The following is a 24,510-nucleotide window of genomic DNA, read 5'->3' as shown; positions in this document are numbered from 1 at the left end:
GGTTAAGGGATCTATCGGATCACACTCCTATTGGTCGCCACCGTCTCGTCAGGCGACGCGTCAGCCCGGTTGCCCTAGCCGTCATGCACCCCACCACCACCCTTTCTCCCCCCCCCCACCCCCTCCCCCTGTGCTGTAGGATGCTGGAGCGAAGCAGCAGCGTATCATCAGGACCAGAAGTGCGAGTGGGATGGAGCCGCTGAGTGAGGTAGGCACAACAGCGAGGCTTTCTCTCTGCAAATGGCGTGCGCGGTGCGGGGCTGCGCTTCTACTCGTCCCGCGGAATGCGGCGCGGCGCGGCGCGGTGCTTCTGGCGGCTGCCTTTCGTCATTTCTGCAATGTTTGTAGACTCGCCCATCTGTCCTTCCCTCATTCCCCTGTGTGCTCTTTTTTTTGTGGGGCTTCGATCCGCGCCTCTCGCGGTCTCAACCCGTCGGGGTGTTTTAGTGATGCAGCTACTTTATGCGTTGAGCACATGCTGCACATCTCCATCCGATCCACGCGGGCCGTTCCCTCTGCACTTAGCGGTTAGAAATGCGTAGGTTGTCCAGGACGATGGGAGGTGCGGGTGGTCAAGTTACACAGTAGCACATCAAAGTTTAAACACACGCATTTGTGTTTATTCCAATGTATTTTTCTTTTTTTGCTTCAAATTGCTTCTCATGCAGAGTCCTCGAGTCGTGTATTCAATGATTGACCCGCTCGTGTTTCGCTCCAACCTCTCTGCAAATGCAGGTCTATGGGTCCTGACTGTTGGTGCATGTGTGTATTTCGGCTGTGTGTGTGTGTGTGTGTGTGTGTGTGTGTGTGTGTTTGATCATTAACACAGGAGTGACAAAGACAAGATTGATGAAGTAATTTGAAAAGTTTTGTTTTATTTGACTGGGCTTCTAAAATATTCCTCATTGGTCCTTCCTTTATTTGGCAGTTTGTGAAATGTTTCTCTTTTTGATTAAGAATTGTGATCGATTATAGAGGATTCTCATTGAGTCAAACTAGTTATGCTCAGTTCCAATATTAGCCAATCTAAAACTAAAAAGCAGTGATACTAATACGCACTTCTTACATTGTAATCTTAATATTGTTTGTTGTTCATAAAAATGTGACTTTACTTTTTACTGTACTTTTACATATATCAGGATATGGAAGTCTGGGTTAAAATGTGCATGACAAGGTCAGCAAAACTTCCCTTTAAGACGTATCTAAAAAATATATATATATAATTTGAAAAACTGACATTTAGCATATTTACTGATGAAAACAATCAGAATATATTTCAATGTTATTAGCAAGCTCTCTGGGGTTTTTCCTTGCTGCCATTACTTGGAGATTTTAGATCAATATCTGGATCAAGCGCTAATCCCCCTGTCGTTTAACCACACAATGGTTTCCATTACGTGTCCATCTGCTGGCACAGTAAGTGGCATTCTGTGTCGTACTGCCTGAAGCAACCTTTATGCTTATTTTGTTTGCTGCAGAGCTTGAGCTAATACTTCCCTGAATGTGTCCGGCTCGCGCTGACTGCTCCCACTAATCACATCTCTGCAAGGTGTAATTAGTCAAGGGAGTCGATGGCCTTAATCCCGGGTTTAAGGGTGTACAGTTGCTTTGCTTAGTCAGTGTTGCTTACCTTATTACATCAGGTTTATAGTCAGCATTTGGGTAGATGTTGTATGTGTGCAGCTAGTGAAACACTCTACTCTTGTCTTAATGTTAAATAATGCATCCTGTCCATTTAGGTCTAAAATGGACATGGTATCAAGTCAATACAAAATTGCATTACAACACTCACTTTTCTAAAACCACTGGCCGGTACTGGCTAATAATGTGTGTACAGCTTTTCTTTTCTTCTTCTGGCATATCTTTCTCTCGTTCATGTAAAAGACCTATTTGAAAAATGCCAGCATGTACGGCAACAACTTTGATAGAACTGCGTCTCCACCCTCACAGGCACACACATGATGCACACTATGAAGACAGTTTTTGCCATTATGAAGACAAAAAAAGCCTCCTCGTCATCATAATGACAAGCTCATTATAAATGATGAGTTAGCAATGAAAGATAATAGCTCAGTTTAGAATCCAAAAATAATGACCATCTTCAAAATATTTTGACTTATCTGAAAAACATTTGAAATGTATATATATATATATATATATATATATATATATGAATTGAGCTTACCACCACAAAATGCTCTTGTTAATTTGCTGTCATTGCATCACAAAAGTGCAAGCATTAATTGTAAAAACAGTAAACAAATAATTTCTTCACAAAGCTCACAAATAATTCTAGCTTGGTGGTGAGAGCACTGCATGTGTTTGCTCTACATCAGCTCTCTCACACCAAAATCATCCCTGCTCTTTCTTTCCGATAGCAAAGACAAAAAACTAGTGCACAGAACTAAACATAGAACAAGTTTAGAAGTTAGAAAGATTATTTTTTTTATATAGGTATACTGATTCAGTCCATATTTGATATTTCCGAATGCTTAATTATTTAGTAAAAATAAAAGAGCTAACAGTTACCTCTTTTCCTGCCGTATGAACGGAGGCCGATCCCCGGGTGAGTCTAGAGAGGGCAAGCTGTTCCAGTGCCATTGAGCTGCCGCTCTATAAGAAAATGTCCAAGCAGAGTCCGAGGCCCGTCCTGAACCTGTCGAGGATGGACCATTGTGAGGTTGGCACCAGGAAGCTGCAGTGGGGTCTGACACCAGATGGTAGTGTGGCACACGCTTGGATGCCAATTCATTCGCAGATTGGTAAAGTCGGCTGGTGGAGTTTTTTTTCCCTCCAGTTGGTCGTCTAGATGGGAATCGATCCGTAGATTGATTTATTGGAGCATCCGTTGGGTCTTGTGTGTGTGTGTGTGTGTGTGGCTGGGGCCTCCAATTTGGACCCAGAGAGCTTACAAAGCAGGTTGTTTCTGCACGGCGTGCCTTAAAGGCGAGGGGTCTACCAAGGGCCCTTCCAGATAGGTCGGCTTGGTGGGTTCCATCTCAAGTCGGCTCGGTTGAATGTTTAGTTCTTTGTCGGTTTTTGGAGGTGAATACACTTGGTTTATATTTTAAAATGATTCTTTTGTTTTTTTAAAGATATCATGCCTAGCTTCATACTTGGTTAACACCTAACACTATATGAATTATACCTTTTTTGGCTTTGAAGTTTGAAATGAGACAGAAATGCTACAAAAAGCCTAACAAAATCATCTCTACTAGATATTAATTCATTACAATCTAGATTGTAATGAATTAATATATTTTAGTTCTCCATCCTAATGTGCAATAACACATAATTATATGACATGGGGCTCTTCCCATCACAATGTCATGATTGATATAGTTTATAGGCTTATATGCAATGGGAATATTCTCTTCTTTATTTATTTTATTATTATTTTTTATTTTTTATTTTTTTATTTTTTAGTTATACACAGCCGCTGCCTCTTTTTATAACATGCTTTTTGTCGTCGTAGCTTGATATCTTACGATAAACAATCCTTTTCATTATTGATTCATTTAACAATTGCAAAATTATTTGTAAAGCCATAAGTGATTTTTGGATTTAATTTCTTCTTCAGACCAGAATGATTATTACAAGACGTATAAGGCAATGGAAAAACCTCTAATTACTGAACTGATGAGACCATGCATATGAGACCATGCATATATTAAATAGGATTAAAATTCACACGGTGTCAGATCACTGATCAAAGGCATGTAGAGACTTGTTCACATTGATTTTCAGGCAATGTGTTGAGATAGCTCATCATAAGATGTGGCATACGCACTAATTCAAAAGCAAATTTCACTTTGAAGGACTCTGCCCCAACATGTGGGTGGAGTAAGCGACAGGACAGGTATGCATGCACTGGGTTTTGGGGAGAAGGGGCCTGGAGAAATGAAGGGATGAGAGGAAGGATGATGAGTGGATATGAATGAGGGACAGATGAAGTGTGAAGTGCAAGGGTAAAGGCTCAGGCAAGAGAGAAAATATATAAATAACCCCAAATCAAAATAAAAGTCAAACAAATATACAGTTTGTATCCAGTTTTTGAAACTATCCAGATGCCCTAATTCCCCAAATGGTTCACAAGTAACGATTAGTACTTGCCTAATTGTAAGTTGGCATTAAAACGATTGTCCTTTGTGTGTCTTGAAGAATCATCCCAGTCGATTACAGCCTCCTCCCACTTCCTATAACAACCACTTTCCAGGAATAAAACTGTTTATCAAACTGCTGATCTGTCCAGTAGAATGAATTAAGCTCAAGGTGTTTCCCAAACATTGACTAATCTGTGGCGCGCCGCCACACATTGCGTTTGGTGTTTTTTTTTTTTTAGTTTTACCGCTATTTAAATCACGCACTGTATTCGTTCAGCTGCATTTCCTTTCCCTGCTCTCCCTCCATCTGTCACTCACACACACACACGCACACACACACACACACACACGCACACGCGCACACACACACACACGCAGGTTGATGCGCGCGCGCGTGAATCAAACATGTCCGCGAGCAAATGTCCGTCTCGCGGTCAACCGGTGACTGGCTCCGCCCCCTTTTACTGTCAAAAGTAAACAACAGCGAGCGCGTGGGAAGCGCCTTCGAGCGCGAGCAGAGATCAGCCTCGCGAGGGAGAGCAGCGAATATCTCGCGCGTGACAGACTTTTTGCTCGCGTGAGACTCCATCAATGGACCATCTCCTGAGACTTCTCTTATAAAAGGGCATTAGAATGAGAGTTTTTAGCAAAGCCCCGCAAAATCTTTTGCTCTGACAAAAGTTGCAGACTTTGCGCATGAAGTCTGTAAACAGCAGTATAGGGTGTGAAATGTGTGTTAGTGTCAATTGTGTATAGTTTTATGTATTGATGTGTGTTTTAGTACGACGTGTTTTGTATTTACTCCAATAAAGTTCCGCTGTACCAATTAATATTCGGTCGTCGCCGTCGTGCGGTCTAAATTGTGTTGAATTAGATTCTTAAGATAGGGTTAGGAGTTAGAAGGCAACCCTTCTTACAACCCCTGTCATACTGTATGAAGAATTCGATCTAGTTATAAAACATTATACAGCATGTTGTAATAAAAACTGAGAATGCATTGAAATAAACCACTGCTGTAACCACAAAACACAGAATCTCTACAAGGTCCTTTCCATCATTTTATTTTTGTATTAAATTTATAGAAAGGAATTACCTGCTGTAAAGAACAGGCCTCAGCCCAGTCTGATCCTCCGACCCACATGATGATTACTTTTTGTATTCAATCCTCCAAAACTGCACTGCAGCATTCTCTAGGACAAGTCAGTAATTTCTTTCTTCAGAGTAATTAAACTATACTCACTTATGAGAATTCAGTGAGAACTACTTAAAAAATCACAACTTTAAATGTGGTTTTGTGTGTATTCTGCTGATTTTAAGCTCAATGTAGAACATTTCAGAGCAGCATTTAGGTCTCATGTCGTGAGTTTCAGTTGTTAAGGGAAAACCTTTTGGCAATATTTATCATTTTTCTTATACTCATATATGCTTATAGCTGTTTCCAGAAGAGCTGCTACAGTAAGACACTGTTGTTTACCATAACAGAGCTGCGTTGTAATCTTCTAACGTAATGCTCTCTGACTGACAGTCCGCCTCACGCAGCTGAACAACTGCATTGTCAATCAGCCGCAGTCTTTGAGCTCAGCCCAAGACTGATTTATTCGCCTCACGCTTCTAGGATTCTCAATTTGTCGAAAAACCAAATGTCTCTCTTATGGAAAAATGGGCCAATGCAAAAATCTCTGAAGAAAAAAAGCAACATGTTTCTCGAGCAACAAATACACACTCAAAGTTGACCTTTAAAGGTATAAACAGATCCTTATGTTGTACATTGCTGCACTGCAAACGTGTACAGTATGGTTAAGAGATTGTTTTCTGCACTATTTGATCAGCATATCAAAATAGTTGTTGATCATTGGAGTTTAACAAAGTTAATGTGTAAAGCAGCTGTCTTGTGGTCTTGGTTTGTTAAAACACTGAATGTTTAATATCCATCTTAAACTTATAATATACATGCACCTCATAAACCTTATCCCATACATTTATTTTATTCACTCCTCCCTGATGATGCTATGCATGACGATGATATAATGTTTTGCCTTCCTTTATTCCTGCATTGTAAAGACAAATGTGATACCATCTGAGAAGACTAAAAACGAAAGCAGGTGCTTTATATGTACCCCTCTTTAAGCAGATGCAGCCTTTCTACAGTCACTGTGCACAGTGAATGCAAGACAAAAGACAAAGTGTTGCAGGATGTCATGCATAAAGGAGACATACTCATATCAACAACAGCAGACTCATTCTGGTTTGCATATTATAGTTTATTTCGGTTGACAAAAAAAAGAGAGCAAGTGTCTTAAAAACATGCATTTGCATTTCAAAAGAGAGCAAGCTTGTGCCTTTCTTTGCCCATCTTTATAGTGCTGTGTCATCTAAGGCCAAAATGGCAAAACAAAACAAATCTGCCCATTAGAACGCAGTGTAGAGTCTGTCAGTGAGGGAACAAGAGTTTTCTGATGCTGGTTAAAAGCATGTATTTTCTTGGTGCGTTTCGTGTGCGATTCAGTCTTGGTAATGACGTTAGTTTCAATTATTAAACCAAGCCTCGATGCTGCACCCGGCACTGGGGTCAAAGATGTCTGATGGACCCGTCACATTTGATCCAGTTATCTCAGAAAATATGAGCATTGATGCCTGTGATAGCATGATAGCGGGGCTATTGTATTCTCCCCCCCCCCCCCCCCCCCCCACTCTGGGGCACAGAGCATCAGGACGGCCCGTCAAGGTGACAGTATATACCAGCACCTTGCACGAAGCAGTGCACAGCCTGCTTGGAATTGATATTCTTAAAAATCCCCAGCTTATAACTGGAGTGAAGCCTTGTCGGTAACTGCAAAAAAAGCTTGTGAGGCATAGCTCAGTCCGTAAAAATACAGTATAATGTGCTTAATGCATAGCATGAATTTTAAATTGTGTTTTGTTGTCGTGCATGGGTGTCCTGAATATATATCCTAAAGCACTGGAAGTGTCAGTGCAGTTGCTGCTTGAAAAAGAGCCTTTAGTTGAAACTTAAAAAGTTAAAAAGAAACATTTTCTCCAAAGGAATGAAGGAGACCCGACTATTCACTCATTCCCCAATGAGTTCCTCCAGCGGTGCTCCTGCTTGCTGGCACGCCTGTGAAGAGCTGAAGTTACTACGGAGTTTCTTTCGCTTTTGCTTCATGAACTACTTTTCCACCTTGTCACCTTAATATTTCTATCTTCTCTGTATTCTTTTGGGGTTTTTTAATATGTTCCAACGCCTCCAGATTTTCTTCTATTTGGGAGGTATTGTCTTCCTTTAGAGGAGATCATGTTGACTCCTCTGCAACTCACTAGGCAATAGCTGTTGAGTTGGAGAAAACTGTTACGTTCCCTGCTAGGGTCAGGCAACGCAACAAAAACAACCCGAGGGAAATAGAAAAAGTAACAGACAACACGGAAAAGGGACGCAACAATAATTAAGAATTTATTGTTCTTTACTCCACTAAAACCCAGTGGCAGAAAAAAAATAGGAATGGTTATATATGTCTGAGAATGATTATATGATCTCCCTTTTGTTTGTTGAAAGAAAATAATAAAAATAAAGATTAAATACCTTGTCTTGGAGACTATTAAAAGCAGAATTTGGGTATCGAGTATTTTCCAGGAGCAGATGGGCGGAAGAATGCGAGGCAGAGGGAAAGTGAAGAAACAATTTTTGTAAACAGGGGTTTTTTACGATTCAGCTTTGCAACTGCGGGGCTTGATTGGATCACCGGAATTGGGTGAGAAGCTATTTCTACTGGCTGGGAAATAACTTTGGCGGATTAAAGAATTATTCATTTAGGATCAAAATTTTGGAGAAACTTTCTAAATTAATTGCATAAAAATATGTGTTCAAACTTTTGACTGGTACCGTAGATATCCATCACATTAAAATGTGAAAGGCACGAGGACAACTAAAACCAATTAGAGAAAATGATGTTAAAAGCTATTTGAAAGCTTGCACAGCAGGTTTTCTGCACAAAGAAGCTCTGGAGGATTTACTACAGAATTCCTTCACTAATGTGGAAAGGACTGTAGCTATATCTATGGATAAAAGCATACAGTATTTTTAAATATTTCACAGGATTTTATAAAAGTATATAATATGCAACAATGATTAATGTGTTTCAAACAGGTCAGAGGATTTTAGTAAACCAATATTCAAATCGTTATTTGCATAATTGATCATTTTTCCATCCAGTCTTATTTTAATCTGTCCACAGAGCTAGTCAGTAGTGTTGTGTGTTTAGTTGTACTCGCTATATAGGGATGCTTTTTATGTACTTTACCAGTTCTGTGTATTGGAATCTATGCTGGGACACTGTTGTCTCCGGGTGGACACAATCCAAGAGGCAATGTTTCAGTTAGCTCGTTTAAGGAGAAAAAGATTCAAATAGTAATAGTAATTCTTCAGTATTCTTTCTGTGCCAGGCATATTAATCAGAACAGGTCCCAGCGGGATCTTCAAGTATTGGTATAAGAGAAACGTTGGTTTTTTTTCTTGATTTGCTTAACTTGGCATCACACATCACCGGCCATCCTTCGTTTGCAGCTCTAAAGGTTACAGCTGCAACCTTTGAACTCTGAGTGCTTGCAAGCCCACGAAGGAGAGTGCTTTCAATTGCACATGAAGTCGACAATAAAATACAAATGACCTTTTGTGCATATGTTGAGTTTGGATAATTGTCTAGCAGATAACTGGTTTTGATTAGAAACATATTTATTGTGCTGAGTTAATGATGCAATTAATTTAGTGTGGAAGCTGCTTTTTAAGATGTTGAAAACTATGTTTTACTTTTTAGCGTGCATTATGTTGATTTATAAAAATGTTGTGATTGTTTTTTTTGCGTCCGTTCGACGTGCTTTTAATTTGCAATGAAAACAACATTTTTGATGTATGACATCATCCAGTCAGAGACTGCAGCGGCCTGCTGGAACATGGGAACAACAACACGGAAGTGTTTTCAATAAATTGAAGCTACAAAACGATTAAAACGTGGGAACTATTTAATTGAACTGAGGGACAAGTTAAATCTGGTGCATGCAAATAACATTGTGGCCTCAATATACAAATTATTTTCTCTCTGTCTACTCCGATCTAGAAGATAAGTCGTTCCAACGGCTGGTGAAAACTGTTTTGGCCGATGTAAAAAAGTAGACTGAGACAGTTCCACAGCACAGCTGGTTATTATCCAAATTGCTGTGGGATCGTTTCCACTGTGGTTAAAGGAAGGTAAAGGAAATTTGAAAAGACATCTTGGACATTGTTATTGGACAGCTCGCCACTGTGCCTCCTGAGAGACGTTGAAGGTTAGCTCGGTGATTGTGTACCTGGAACCTCTTTCATTTGGGGATTTTTTCGGGGACTTGACAGAGATGTGTTTTTGATTTGTAGTTTCTTTTTTCGTGTTATTTTAATCAACAGTTCTATTAGTTCATATCGATGGGCATGCTTTGTTCTACTTGTATTTTCCGTGGGTTGTCATATTTTTGACAGCCGAGCTGTCGTGAATTTCAAATAGAGATGATATTGTTTGGTTTGTTTGCTGATTCAGTGCATTTTGCAGATTTTTTTTGTATCCATGTGCCAGCCTCTGTTGTTTTGTCTGTGATTGTGTGCTTGTGTTCTATTTCGTTGGCCTTGTAACATTAAAATTGCTTCTACGCCTGATTGCACAGGGATATGTTCTTCCGTTAAGCTTTCATAGGAAACACCGCTTCATGCACTTTTTTTAGTAAATACATACGTTTCTTCATAGTTGAAGCCTCTATTTAAGATCTACTTGACATTTAAAAGGGAAGCTTTTTCATTATTATAAGGTGAATATACCGTTAATAATGCACCATGTCCCCGGGCTCAGAGGCTCCGCGTCTCCCGAGGATCCTGAATTCTCTGAGCTCGGGGAGTGGAAGAACATTGCAGCCGGTCTTGTGGGTGCAGCCAAACTGTCAAAAGAAAACAAATGGCCATGTGCATTTTCAAGTACTGAGAAGGTTTCAATTGCACTGGACAAACAGCACAAAGCTGTGCAGAGAAGCAGAAGGCTGTCGAAAACGAGTAGGAAGTGTGTCACGGTGAATAATTGAATTAGGAAACATGCCGCTCACGTGGTCAAGATTCACTCATGACTTTCTGCAGCAAAGGAGGACACAGCGTCGTGCCCGTTGTTTGCTTTTTTTCTTTAGGCAACACAAACCAGCAGCACTGTCTCTCATGCCTGACATGAAACCACATTTTCTTCCATACCTGAAGCTTTGGCATTTGATGAGTGGAGGCTGTTGCATCGCATATACTTCCTGTTGGCATGAGTTCTGAGGCCTATGAGGCTTTCTTTGCTGTGATGGATATAGACCGTCTCATTAGAGTCAGATCAGATCCGGGTTTCTGAACCTTTTTCAGACTTCTCAAAGCTGATATTTTGGGAGGTGTGCTCACATTCTCATATAGAGTTAGAGGAGCTCACATGTTGACATTAAATACTAAACTTCAGCAAGGAGATGATGATGTTGATTAAGCTCAGCATGACTAGAAGCAGGTTAAAAGGCTTGCCTAGCTCTTTAAAAATAGATCAGAAATCACAGATCAGCTTTTTATCTGAACAATGCTGTCTTGTTTCCAGTGATTACGCTAGCAAAAGCTCCCCTTCAGATATTGAAGTGGTATTGATCCACTCATTTAATCCTCAGGGAGAAAAAGATCTTGGTGAAGACAGTTTTTAGTTATAAATAATATCTGCCAAACCCCCCCCACACAAACACACACACACACAATTATTACATAGTGTTCCCTTTTCACGTTTATATGAATATTGATTAGGATGAAAGTACAAATAAAGTCATCAAAATGAATTCATGGGTTCTGTCACTTTCGAAGGGATGAGATGAACCTTTATGCACAATCGTCCGAATATTTAGCACAAAAAAAACAATTGACAAAATTGCTCTGCTTTTCTTTTTATTCATTATTTTAGCCGACTGTGCCCATTCACGTCAGTTATCTCTGACGACGTGGATCTGTGTTCCGGATCAAAAGAGAGAATAAACATAGTATTCATTGTACTGGTCTTTCTTTTCATGATGGAGGAGACTTAATCACATTTCATTCATCCCTGTTTATGTCTGTTTGTGTCTGTTTATGGCAGTGAAATATGTCATTTGTTCGGCCCAGTGCATTTTGAATGTTCCATGTCAATTATTTATCTAGTCTCTGCATGGCTGACTGCTTGAAGCACATAAGGCGGCAGCACTGAAATGAGCATCTTCTGCTTATTGGCTGCTTCCATTTGTTTACAATGAAGAGGCGCATTCATTTTAGAACACCTTGCTGGACAACATTATTGATTTCAATTTTAAGTACCTTAGTACCAACAGGTTCATGTGGAAAATGATCACTGCATAAAAGATGGAATTTAGTATTCTGCATTACAATGCAAATCAGGAATCCTAATGGATCCATTTCCTTACTAAGTTGTTGGGCTTCATGACGGTCTCTTTCCTCTCATCTACTCGTACTGACACGCTGTTTCAGAGCCACCCGGCTGCTGCTAGCGCTCTATAATCTGGACCTGCGATGGGAGCCCTGCAGCAGAGTGTTTCCCATGCTCTACTTTCAGTGCTGCTGAGATCTGAAAAGCATCTCTGCCCCAAACACGCAGCCCCGGTGCAATAGGAGATACACACAGCCACTGCGTTATAGTGTCAGAAGTACGCGGTCGGTGCAAACAAAATTCAAAAAGATTCAGCTGCTGGCTACTTAACCTTAAAGGTTCCCATTTCCGTTTGTTAATCAATGGAGATAAAAGGTTTCAGTGTGCGACGGAGCGACTCACGGTTGGCAAGCGTAGTTGTGTTTGCCTCACACCCTCGTAGTAAATTATCCACGCAACCCTGACGAAAAGAGTCTGCGAGCTAAACGTGGGAGGTTTTGCTTCTGTGAATTGGAAAGGACCCATGCGGTTATTTTGGTTCTGCGAGTTGACTTTGCTTCCCGACGTTTGTGAATACATATTTCATGAATAAGCTTTGCAAGTGAGGGAGAGGAAAGGTTGGTGAATCAAAGAGAACACAGAAAGAGGGGTGTTATCTCCAAATAAACTTTGGTATCTCGCATTTTGCATGCTGTGTGATTGTGTTCGTTTGGGTGCAGATTATAAGATAAACATGTTTTTGTGTCCTGCGTGAGCACGGGTGGGGGGGGGGGGGGGGGGTCAAGTGTGACATCATTTTTTTGTATTCAGTTGAAGTTCGCACGAGCAAATGCGGTCAACAGCATGTGTCATGGTGACGTGCTTTACCAGAAGCATGGCTGCTCCTCCTCACGTTCACAGGGTGAGGGGGTGGGGGATAATAGGACTCAGACGGAAATGTCCATTGTGGTTGCAGCTTGTCAGATAACAAGACAGAAATGCCTGATTCCAGTGCATAATGATTCATCATTAAGTGTGATGCTTGGTATTTACTTTAGCTGCATTACCGGTGTGCCGAGATGGAAGCTTCATTACTTGCTGTCACGTTCAGATCCCGCCGCTGCTTTTATTATTATAAACCACACATTTACAGACCCCCGATGTACCAATTATTCCAGTCAACTCGATCAATTAACTTTTGCGTTGAGTTCATCATTAATTACGCTAGAGCAGAAATGTTACACAGCTGCTTTAGAGCCAAAAACCTTGCTAATACTGCATCTTATGTGCTATTAGCTGTCATCAGTATTTTACTCAATAGTTCCATTAAAGTTACTGAATCTTACAATATACTCTGAACCAGATCATTTATGATATGTGATCACATATCATAAAGATATGATAATGTAGTTTTTGACATTAGCTAGTGAAGCCACATTAGTTAGAAGTTACCCAGAGGCAGAAGCTCAATTCAGTGAAGCCATGTTGCTCTAAAGCAATAAACAAATGTGCACATTCATTTATGCTACAGCTTAGTGGGAAAACGGGCTCGCTGCTTTTTTACTCCCCAAATCAGGCAGCGCGTTGTAGGCAGAGAATTAACGGCTTAAATACAGGATGCTTCATGCAGCCAGTCGAGCAGCGAACTTTAGTTGAATCAAGTAGTTTCACTCAGTTTGCACAGAAAAGGTTCATCTCACTATAAAGTATTCTCTTCACGGGTGTGAGTCCTTCACATATTTCGAGAACCATTCATCCGACCTACTTCAGACCTGTGCGTCTGTTGCTGGGGAGACGAGGAGGTCGTGTGTTGAGATCGGTTTGGATTGTGTGATTGGACAAATCACACATTTAATATTTATAAACTCCCGCTGCTGGATGCTGGTAACATCGACGTTGCAGCCGAACATTCTTCACTTCAACCCGTGCTGAGCGGTTCTCGACAGAGCGGTAAGCAGCGTGTAACCTTTTCCCAACGCCGCTCTACTTCTTAATCTCCATCACACAAAAGTGTGCAGCGTATTCCCACTCAACATTATGATCTATGTTGCACTTTTTCTTCTTCTATTCATGCAGTTGTTTATCTAATAATAAGCCCATAAATCATCAGCACATTCTTAAACCAAGATCTCAAATACATCCACCCCCGTTTCACCAGAGAAGGGCTTTAAGCGCTTACATTTCATTACGCTTATTGCGATGGCACCTGGTTGTTAGCGTTGTACTGCATGTTACTTGGGAGACTCAGATATTGAAGGAGAGGTTGAAAATCATCTATCGGGTCATTCGTCTTGTTGAATTTGACATAAAATCACCTAAATTGAAAACATATCTAGTGAAATCCATATACATCCTACAATCTGTGACTTGTTCAGTTTGCCGAGCCCTGAGCTTGTTTTCCCCTTTCACGAGATGTTGTTTATTTTATGTTTTTTTGTAGGGGTGAGTGAAATTATAGGCCTTCATTCGCTGCATTCACCATCTGGCTTAGAGAGAAAGACTCCTCCTCACCCTTTGCTCCGTTGCTTGATGTCAGTAATGCAGTGACAGCCACCAAAGAAGTGACCCATAATTCATCTCTCTTCCATCTAGCCTTATTCCTGCAGTAGCTGTTGCAGTTCCTGTTTCAGCCGGGACTGAAATGCTGCTAAGAAACAAATTTCGGCAGGCATTCGGCAACATGAAAATCTTGTCAGTTGATATGTTATTTCTAGTGGAAAAATGTACTTTTGTGCAGAGGAAACACTCCAGGACGGCAAAATGAAAGTCGGCACAACAGATCAATATGTGAGTTACGCCATTGCTAAACCAACCGGAAGAACCTCTCTTAAAAACACACTGAGAGACTCAGTCCCTGCTGCTCCATCTAATTGCACTTCACCTTGCTGATCCTTATTCTTGTAAAACCCTGGCTGAGGATTTGGTTTTCTTACAGGCTTCAATCTGCGCCTAAAGTGTCAAGACTTGTTCCTGTGTTGAGCTTGTTCAGCTTGCTCGCTGAGCACATGTCCCGCCTCTTAGCTGAGCTAATGGAAACTTGATCAGCCTTGTTAACAAATCTGCACACCTGGTTAGAACTAGCTCACATACGAGTAGCATAGCCGGCTGACTCGTGTAGCAAAGCTGGGAACCATGAACATGGTGATTGGCCGGTCAGTCTTGCCATTTGCACTTAGCGCGGATGGCCAGGAGGCCGGTGTGCACCCATGTCTGCGGTGTGGAAGACAGGCCGGCAGATACTGTAGCATTCCTGTCGAAGGAAGCCTGTTGTGAGAAGCTGTGTTAAAGCCACGGATGTGAGTAACTGAAGTGTTATGGCGTGTGTACAGACCAAAAAGGAACCGGGATGTATGAACACCACAGGTCAGGTGCTCACGACATTTCGAGCTTGCTGAAGTGCAGACAATACTCACAATGATGACACGTGTGGTGCATCTTTGTTTAGGTTAGGGTTAGGGTTGGTTATACCCTCATCCATGGCTTAATGTGATGAGAAAACCTGTTTTTTTCACTTTTATTCATAAACCCATTGAGCCTCTGAGAGACGCCTACACATCACCCCTGCAACGTATCCTTTGGATTGCTTAAGTGTTTCTGTCTGCATTTCTGTGTTTATTTAAGCCTCTCTATTTCCTACATTGCTCATTAATTCTAAGGAGAGGCATGATGAGGGAAAAAAATGCTCAAATAGGTCAGCAGAGAGACCAATCAGCCACGGTACCATCTGTCCCTCTAATGACTACCTGGCTGCTGTGTGATGTGACACGGTTGGCTGGGGGAGGCTACATAGCCAACATCCGCTCATTAAGGCTCTTCGTTTCCACCCAACTCTGCACACTTAACTGCTTGCAGCAGTAGTGCACAAAAATATATGGCGTGATCCTCTATTAATAGTCTGGGCCATTGGTCCACCACGTTGCTGGCGACGCGGAACGCAAAGGGCGGTTAGTTTGTTTCAAACTCATTGTCAGATTTGAAAGTTAGATGTGTTTCCTTCTTAAAACTTTAATGCTTTCTTATTAAGTTGCCAAGTTATTTAGTTGTAATTCTTCTATTTTGATATCCTATCTTAATATAATACCAGTATTTTGGAAACATTGTTTCTTGAACAAAGACATTAGTGCTCTATAAATAAATAAATGCGTATTACTTCATTTTTTTTAAATATCATTCAAACACCTGTATTTATTTGTGTTGGGTTGAGATACATAGTCAGTCAATGGTCATAATTTATTTTGCAGGTCGGACCTGTAAACTTCTGCCAAAGACCTAAATTGCAAATCTCATTTGTATTTCAGTCTTTTTCTGCTGGATCAAGAATCAGCGCTTTGCCGTTTTCTCCGTCCGGTTTGATTTAGTTTCTTGGCCTCAGTGATTAAGTTCCTTCACGTCATATCACATGAGACAAGATACACAAACGGACGAGGCCGGACTCGAACCTCGAGAGAATAACCCGACACAGGGAAGCCACAATCCAAGGAGGCAGTATTTCCTCTCGAGGGAGAGGCACTTGCTCACTACAAACCTCTCAGTCATTATTTCCTTATTTACGCCCTTAACAAGATTCCAACACAATCTATTCTTAATCGTCTCATGTAAAAGAAATCAGTAATTATTAATAAAATTACATCAACACACGGATTATTTACTATATCACAGTCATTTAATGTATTACCCCAATGTGTAAATGTCATGTAAATGTGTAAACTCATTTGATTGATGGTAGGAAGTGGATCCCATCGATGGTCAAGTGTCCCATTGTTGCAGATAGTATTTCATTTGAATCAGCTTTCTTTAGTCTGTCGGAGATGAGTGCAATCTCATTCTTTGTTGAGATGCTTGATAAATACAGTGTACATACTGCTGGTCATAAAGAGAGAGGTTTCATTTCAGCTCTCCCATTTCTTGACATTTTGTCTGCGCAACCATCCAGTTGTGTGGCATAAAGCATCCATCAAGCCCGCTGTGTGTAACAATGACACATCGCTGGGGTACCTGCAATCTGAGCCATCGCCGTATACAGAAAATGATCAAAGTAGCACTCTAGAAAGTCATTCCTGTTTGTTCACACCAAAGTATTTTAAGTTGCTCGTCTCAAATCACGGAGAAAAAAAAGAAGTGATTTTTATTCTGTGCGCATCATGTAAGACAGCATGCCTTTGGTGGGGGGAAGAAAGAACAGTGATCACTGGGCAGCATCTGTTCAGGGGGAACGGATGTTGGCATCATCCCGGCAGGACGCCAGCTTCCTGTTGGTCTGCAGCTACGCTTTGAAAAAACCTCCAGCTCGCTCTGCCTCATTGTTAATAAGGTGCAGGCCACTGCCACTGGGGCTGTTTGACTCGGCTCTGCGTCCCCTGGTCCCCCCTGTCAACGTTATTACTCAGAGTTTGTAATCTTCCGGTTAAACATAGAGGTGAATCTGATTTTTTTCTCCCAGTCAAAAGTTTCGACACAGGTTTTCATTCAATTGATTGATAAAATGTGTTTAAACTCTGTGTGAAAAACATCAAATCCATTCAGTGCACTAGCTATATTTACCCTGGATGATATTAACCTCCCATCCCTTTTCATTTAAAGCATGATTTAGTGTATGTGATGATTTCACTTACCGAATGAATGGGGTGGATGGGAAACAGTTGTTCTTGATGCAAACGCCCATTACCAACACTTTTTTCTTTTTACTGTAGTTAGTTAGTTTGATAAACTCAAGAAAACCAGTTTTAGAGACATGTTCATATTCAGCCTCAACATTTAACGATATTGATTCACTTCAAGATATGAGAATACTTTCAGATCTCGCAATGGAGGAAAGGAATGGTGTTGCCAGTTTTCCTTTACTGTAACGAAAATGTAATCAGCCTAATTTAGCTTCTCTCATTTATTTGCCAGTACAGATTTTCCCCCAGTTCAGCAATATGCGATATGATCTCTCTGCACAATTCCGCCCTAAGCATAAAATATGTAAATTACAATTTCAGTCCGGATGCAATAGAAAAGATGGGAGTCTTTGGCAAACAGAATCAGTCTTTTGTTTGTCTCGTTGGATAATAGAAAGGAAATAAAAATGCATCTTTTTTGTTTAAAAGAAAAAATGTGATGTGGAAATCTGAAACACCCAGTGCACAAACATTGAGAACAAACATTTTGAAAGTTGGCTTATATGCCTACTTCAGTCCAGCAGTTAAACTTTTAATAGCAACATGTTTTCATATTTATAGATGTAGGATTTTTCAACAAAGGAGTCTATTTTGTGGAACTGGCTGATGCTGAAAATCTTTTATAAACAAATAAGACACCATAAAAGCCATAAAATAATGGTGATATTTCCTACTTTCCTATTTTTATTAATAACAGCAGAGTTCTTCCCGATGACTTCCAGTCACTATTCAGGACTAACAAGGTGTGTATCAGATGAATGTGGACCAACAATGAATAGCATTGTAAAATGGAAATGGACATTGGAAAAAAATGATCATTCTCATTTCACAAGTTCACGGTACTTAATGCTGCAGGGTTACCGTAGCAACATGGGGGGGACTCACAGCAAAGAAGGATGAGACACAGAATTTAAATGGAAAAGTAAATAATGATTTGTCTTCTAGGTCTCTTGCTCAAAGCGATGCCTCGTTGTTTAGAAGAAGTGTGTGTTTTCTCAGATGGTCTCTGTTTGCAGAACAACAGATCTACAGCACACAGGGGTCTTCAGTGAATGCAGCATTTATAGACAGGACCAGATAAAAGCTATATAGGCTTAGTCTAGCTGGGTTGAAAATGTGTCCTTTCAACTCGGCTCGTATTTCAGTTGTGTTTCTTTTTCTATAAGAGCACCAAAAAAAATGGCTCATTAACTTTAGAGAGGATCAAATAAATGTCGTAATGGATTTTAAAATGTGTGTATGGTCACTGTTCTTTCTTCAATGTCGATGAATTTCATCAATGAGGTTACGAATGCAGCTTTCATTATAATGCTTGCCAGGAAGATTTGAGACATGTGACACAATTTTTGATATAATATTTCCCACATTAGGCACAGTGTTCATATATCATTCAGTTATTTGGGTGTGAGGAGAGGAGAAATCCCGCCTTCGAACTGTCGTCTTAAACATCAGTGAACAGCAGCGGAGGTGTTTGTCTTAAAACTGCATGGTGTAGAGATGAACTGTGATTTATATTAAAATGCAAATCATGTGTCATCTATTAAGGTTTGTCATTAGCGTGCTGTTTCATTAAAAGCATAAGCAGCATTATTCAAAGGAGGCCCTCCTATACTCTCACTGCTTTGGATGAACCAGTTCAAATGTGTTAATCTATTGGCTCTGATGGATTCAAATGTATTCCATTTTATCAAAACATGTTTGTTGTGTGCAGAGGACGGAGTAATAACCCCTTGTTTTAAAAAGCAGCCCTCCAAACCTTCCAACCAAAGGCTTGGACAATGTCTCGATGGATGGCTGTCTTCAAGTTTATCGCTAGCTACATAATAAATCATCATAAATTGCGTCTCCATTGGAGGTATAGCTAATTATTTCCTCATTTCATTGCCCTCCCTGAAGTGTTTCTATAGTTCCTTTCATGTCCCGAATGTCCAGTGCTCCACGGTTGTGCCCATGTTTTATGTTTCCTGGTGGCACAGAGTTGGGCATTTTATGACCGACTCTCGGGACAACAGAGCGGCCTGCAGCCTCCGCTCCATGACTCAGTCCCCGGAGCATGAGCGCCACACCGGACATACGGACCCAAAGGGCTCTGCAACTTACTACAGAGTAGAGCGGTGATTTAACAAAAAGAAAAGGGACTTTTCCGTGTCCGCAGTGATTGGTTGTTCTGTGTGAATGTCCAATGAGGGGGAATAAGTATGTGTTTACTGCAGATGATGTAACGACACAATCCCATATTAAACACAACTTTATTTGCATGCACTCAATGAGCTGTTCAATAAAGTGCACATTTTCCTTTCCTCTCCCAAGTATACTTAGTATTTCAGCAACGGATACAATGCTGCCACTCGACTCGACAACAAATAAGCCAGTTTAAATGACGGAGACACACACAGAAATATCTGACTTTGACGATGAAGTGATGCACAGTCGTCACGACCACTACGATCGCGCAGATTAGTGATTCACCAAGTTCCCGACTGCACCGAGGTGTCCCTCGAGCCGCTTCTCCCGAGCCAAGGTTTGTCAGTACACGAGCCATCCAAGAGGCGAGACGCGGTGTAATGTCTCTCGCTTCGGGTTTGCGTCGACACGGCGCATCTCAAGCCCACGCCTGAGCCAATTAGTGACACGTAGACGTATGTCTGTGTTCTCCATCAGTCTTTTGAATGTGGTGACGTGTCCTGTCAGACCAACTTAGACGTCTTCTGAGATGTTCTGCCTCATGAATATTTTTTGCTTCATTCTGAAATGGGACATTTCAAAGTGAGAGTTTGGGACGCAGGGACTGCTCGCTATCAGCTTGCCGCGGTTATTGTGTCACACGTGCTTTTTGGGGGGTCGGCCTCTGTTTTTTCACTTTTTCATTCCTGTTGAAGCAGACGGCCGTTGCCCTTTTTATTCCGTCTTCACTCCACCGCTCATAGAACACGTTGCCGTCTCTCTGTGTTTCTGGCATCTGGGTAAACTGCGAGTAAAGGGAAAGATGTGTTTGTTTTCCACGGAGCCTATAAGAGCTAACTGTCATTTCAGAATGGGAGGAGAAGTCAGACATTGTGAGCAAATACCCTACAAAATTATAGTTTTGTTGAAAGAGTGTGGAAGAAGAAACTAGTTGTAACAACATCTGTAAGAAGACTCAATTCTCAAACTGACACTGAATAGATAAAATAGATGTAGCAACGGTGCAAGATGAGAAGGTTTTCGTTGGGCATAAAGTCCACCATCTCATGTAAGAGATTCCCTTCCTACAAACAAGACATTGTTGTTATTGTTTTCAAAGCATGTGCCGTATTCTCTGATGTTAATGGTATGTCTTTCAGTCCACAAAGTGCCTTGTTTTACTATATGTTTAAATGGATTTCAAATCATGTCATTATGGGTACATTTGCCTGCTCCCTTCTGGTTTTCTACTTTCCAGCTTTGAAAATGAAAGTATAACAATACGGCCGTCCGTGAATGAAAGGAACAGCTTCAAAAGCCGGGGTACATTGTATACATGCCAACATATACTGCTGGGTTAATGAGCAAAATGCACAAATAACCTTTTTTGGTGTCCATATTGCAGAGCTGCTGCTGAAAAAATAAATACAGGTGCCAATTTCTTTCCCAGGCAACTAACAGGGAGAAGAGAGAAAGTCATTGCATCATTTTCCCTTTTTGACAACACATCACGTCGTGCAGAATGCTGCATTTGAGTCACAGGCCCGATTCTAGACTTCTTTAAATAAGTAAAGATTGGCCATCCACAAGGAGGAAGTAGCCAACATCTTAACCCAAGGTTTGGCTGTAAGAGCCCACATTTGGCCTCTGGCACATTCTAATGTCACTATTCTATGGCTTATTAGAGTCTGCACATGTTTGCCTATGTAAAACGTGTAGGGATTGATTGATTGGTATACAGTATGTCTCGTTTAGACTAACCAAATGTACACAGCTATGTTTTTACATCAGCCATAAAGGGTCATATTTACATCAAATATCTTCTGACCACAGTCTTTTATTGAGTCTCATTCATTCTTTAGAACATTTCATTTTCATTTAATAAAATGTTTCCCCACATCTTATCATCAAGATGCTTTCCGATATCTTCCACCAAGATGTTTTACATTTGTTAGTCTGTTAACAAATATTTGATCACAATTCTTTCTTCTGACCATCTCCCTTATAGAATAAACGTTTATGAGCATCTTTACCAAATGTTTCATGTACAAATCACTCTTATATATGGTGTGAATTGGATGTAAAAGTTTAAATTAACTCCACCTCATACTACACCTTTTTTAACCAGCTATAATGACCACATGATTTGACAATGTAACACTCACATTTAGCTGATATTATGATATGCTGTTACTTTACTCGAGTTAGTCATCTCAATATCTCCTGCTACGTTGTTTCTACAGCACTTGAGGTTATTTATAGAATAAATATGTTATGATACTCAGCATTCCTCAATTGGTTAAAGTATTAACTTGATGCAATACATATAAACACATAACATGTGTCTCTCTCTCTCTCTCTCTCTTACAGATGTAAATGGAGAAGAAGAATGTCACCCATAGACATTGGATATCCACACGATGTTAAAGGGCTTTGCAGCAAAACACAGACAGCATCACTTCTCTCTGAAGTAATTCAGCACTGACAATTAATGTCAAACTGCACGCTGGAGCAGCTTCATGCTGCCTCGCTGGGTGAAAGGTTGCTAAAGGAGAGAAAGCTTTATGACATCCAGCTGAACAAAACCCATCTAAATGCAGCATAATGCCTTCAAAAGTCTCATGTTTATACCTTTTGACAGTGGTCTGCTGGGCGAGCGCCCTGTGGTACTTGAGTATATCTCGCCCGAACACCACCTACGTCGGCCACATGTCGGTGCCTATACGCAAGACCCCGAAACCCCCCAAAAACATCACCTTCACCAACATCCACACCCGCTCCCTGAACCCACACGCCTTTGAATTCGTCATCAACGAGCCCAAGAAGTGCGAGAGCGCCGCTCCCTTCCTGGTGATCCTCATCAGCACCACGCACAAGGAGTTTGACGCGCGGCAGGCCATCCGGGAGACCTGGGGAGACGAGAGCACCTTCGGCGACATCCACATCCTCACCATCTTTCTGCTGGGCCGGAACACGGACCCCGTGCTGAACCAGATGGTGGAGCAGGAGAGCCAGATCTTCCACGACATCGTGGTGGAGAACTTCATCGACTCCTACCACAACCTCACCCTCAAGACCATGATGGGCATGCGCTGGGTGTCCACCTTCTGCCCCAAGGCGCAGTACGTCATGAAGACCGACAGCGACATCTTCGTCAACATGGACAATCTGATCTACAAGCTCCTGAAGCCCACCACCAAGCCCCGGAGGAGGTATTTCACGGGCTACGTCATAAACGGCGGCCCCATCAGGGATATGCGCAGCAAGTGGTACATGTCCAGGGACCTGTATCCCGACAGCAAGTACCCGCTCTTCTGCTCGGGCACCGGCTACGTGTTCTCCACGGACGTCGCCGAGCTCATCTTCCAGACGTCGTTGCACACGAGGCTGCTGCACCTGGAGGACGTGTACGTGGGGCTGTGTTTGCGTAAGCTGGGGATCCACCCGTATCAGAACAGTGGTTTCAATCACTGGAAAATGGCCTACAGCCTTTGCCGGTACCGACGGGTCATCACGGTGCACCAGATCTCCCCGGAGGAGATGCACCGCATTTGGAACGACATGTCCAGCAAGAAGCACCTGAGATGTTGAGGGACACGAGGTGGCCAATGAACAGCTTCCTTCTTTTTCTTTTTTTTCCCTCCTTTTCAAATCTCATCGCGCTGAGTAATGTAAAAAAAAAACACTCAAGGCCGCTGCAGGTCTCTGTTTGATGACACAGGTTTTCATTAACGTCCATCTCCGTCGGCTTCTGCTGATCATGCCTCGAGATTGTTAACGAATGCATGAGGCTTGCAAAAGAGCTTACTCTCACGCGTAGTCAAACGCGATGGCCGTTTCCCCCGAAAATTGTTTCGTATTCCAGGTACAACTTTCAGCGGAATAGTGCTTATAAGCATTAAGTCAATCAGTGCTGCGCGTTGGGTTGTGCGTTTGAAGCCGGCGACCTTGGATCCGACCCTGCTGGAGTGTCCTGGAGGAGGACACTGGATCTCCACCAGCTGCACCGCTGCTGACTCAGCACTCGGATCCTCCTGTAGGGGCCGCGGGAGCCAGAAATGAATGAATTGGGTATTAAATAACTAAGTCCAATCTATGGTATTTTACATTTTTAAAAGTGCTATTTAGAAGTGAGAGAAGGGTTTCTGAACATCGAGAGAGAGGGAGTGAATTTACTAGAAGTAATCATATCTAACAACAAGCCAAGTTTGTCTGTTTGTCAGGAAAAGCTACGCCCGGAGTCAAGCTGCTCTTTTCATCTTTATAACAAACACAGTTGAACATACACTGCATTGTATTGTCAGTCTCCCAAAGGAACGAAGTCGAAAGTTGATTTGATATTTTTCAATGGATAATTTTTCTCTTGCTTCTTTTTTTTATGAATTTTGCCTGATGTTTTTGTTTACATATTTTTATAACTCCACTGCCTTTTCGCCCCGAGAAAGCAAGATGTATGTATGTTTTTTTTTTTTTTTAGATGTATTCGGTTCTTTCTCCTCTTTGGCATTTTTGTACTCGAGGTAATTGTGTGTCTCGTTACTCCAGCTGCTGCTCTTGGTTAATGATTGTTGTTTGTCAGCAGCTATTCCAGCGCATTGCCTCCTCCGTATATCAAGAATAAATACAGCATCATGTCGTGCAAGTTTGAGTTTAACTGTGGCTAAGGCCATTACAGACTGGATGTATTATTGTAGGTATCTGGCATATCGGTAATTACTGGAGCGCTGCTACTGACATCATTGGAAAAGTTTTGTGCGTCTCAGAAAATGTGGCCTTCATGGCCAAATCTCCATTTGTTTTCAAGAGTTTTGTAGTATTATGAGCTAATGTGACATTTACTGTGAAAGCATCCACCCCGCAAGGGGTTGTTGTTGTATATTGTGTTTTTTATATTAAAAAACAAATACTTGAATAATTAAAGGTACATTACTGCTTTCCCTTATTGCCTGAGGTCCTTGTTATTCGTTTACAAAATGTTACTTTTAAGTTTATTAAAGACGTTTTTACCGTTCTCACAGAAGGAATATATTAAATGACATAATTGGAAGGAACCCATAACTATAGGAATAAGGCGTAAAGTCAGCAAACTCTATTAATGGTCAGACAGTAATACAAAATGAAATATTGGTTTAGCTCGTGATATTTTTCTAGAGAAAATGTTGTTTTTATATA

At 41.3% G+C, this 24,510-nt stretch overlaps 1 protein-coding gene across 1 annotated transcript; it reads left to right on the top strand.

Moving 5' to 3' along the window:
- The first annotated feature begins 137 nt into the window (after nucleotides 1-137).
- On the top strand, nucleotides 138-24,184 carry b3galt1b (UDP-Gal:betaGlcNAc beta 1,3-galactosyltransferase, polypeptide 1b). The gene is made up of 2 exons (XM_037489641.2): nucleotides 138-208; nucleotides 21,709-24,184. Exon 2 carries the CDS (start codon nucleotides 21,943-21,945, stop codon nucleotides 22,927-22,929), a length of 987 nt encoding a protein of 328 aa, XP_037345538.1. The 5' UTR covers nucleotides 138-208; nucleotides 21,709-21,942; the 3' UTR covers nucleotides 22,930-24,184.
- The last annotated feature ends 326 nt before the right edge of the window (nucleotides 24,185-24,510 follow it).

The sequence above is a fragment of the Pungitius pungitius genome, chromosome 10 (genome assembly GCF_949316345.1).
Source record: "Pungitius pungitius chromosome 10, fPunPun2.1, whole genome shotgun sequence".
NCBI classification, from domain to species: domain Eukaryota; kingdom Metazoa; phylum Chordata; class Actinopteri; order Perciformes; family Gasterosteidae; genus Pungitius; species Pungitius pungitius.
The sequence above is the reverse complement of the archived record's forward strand: the minus strand, read 5'-3'. Positions and strand labels throughout refer to the sequence as shown.

What these genes read in the sequence shown, in the direction of transcription:
- b3galt1b (XM_037489641.2), top strand. Translation starts at nt 21,943, where the DNA reads ATGCCTTCAAAAGTCTCATGTTTATACCTTTTGACAGTGGTCTGCTGG.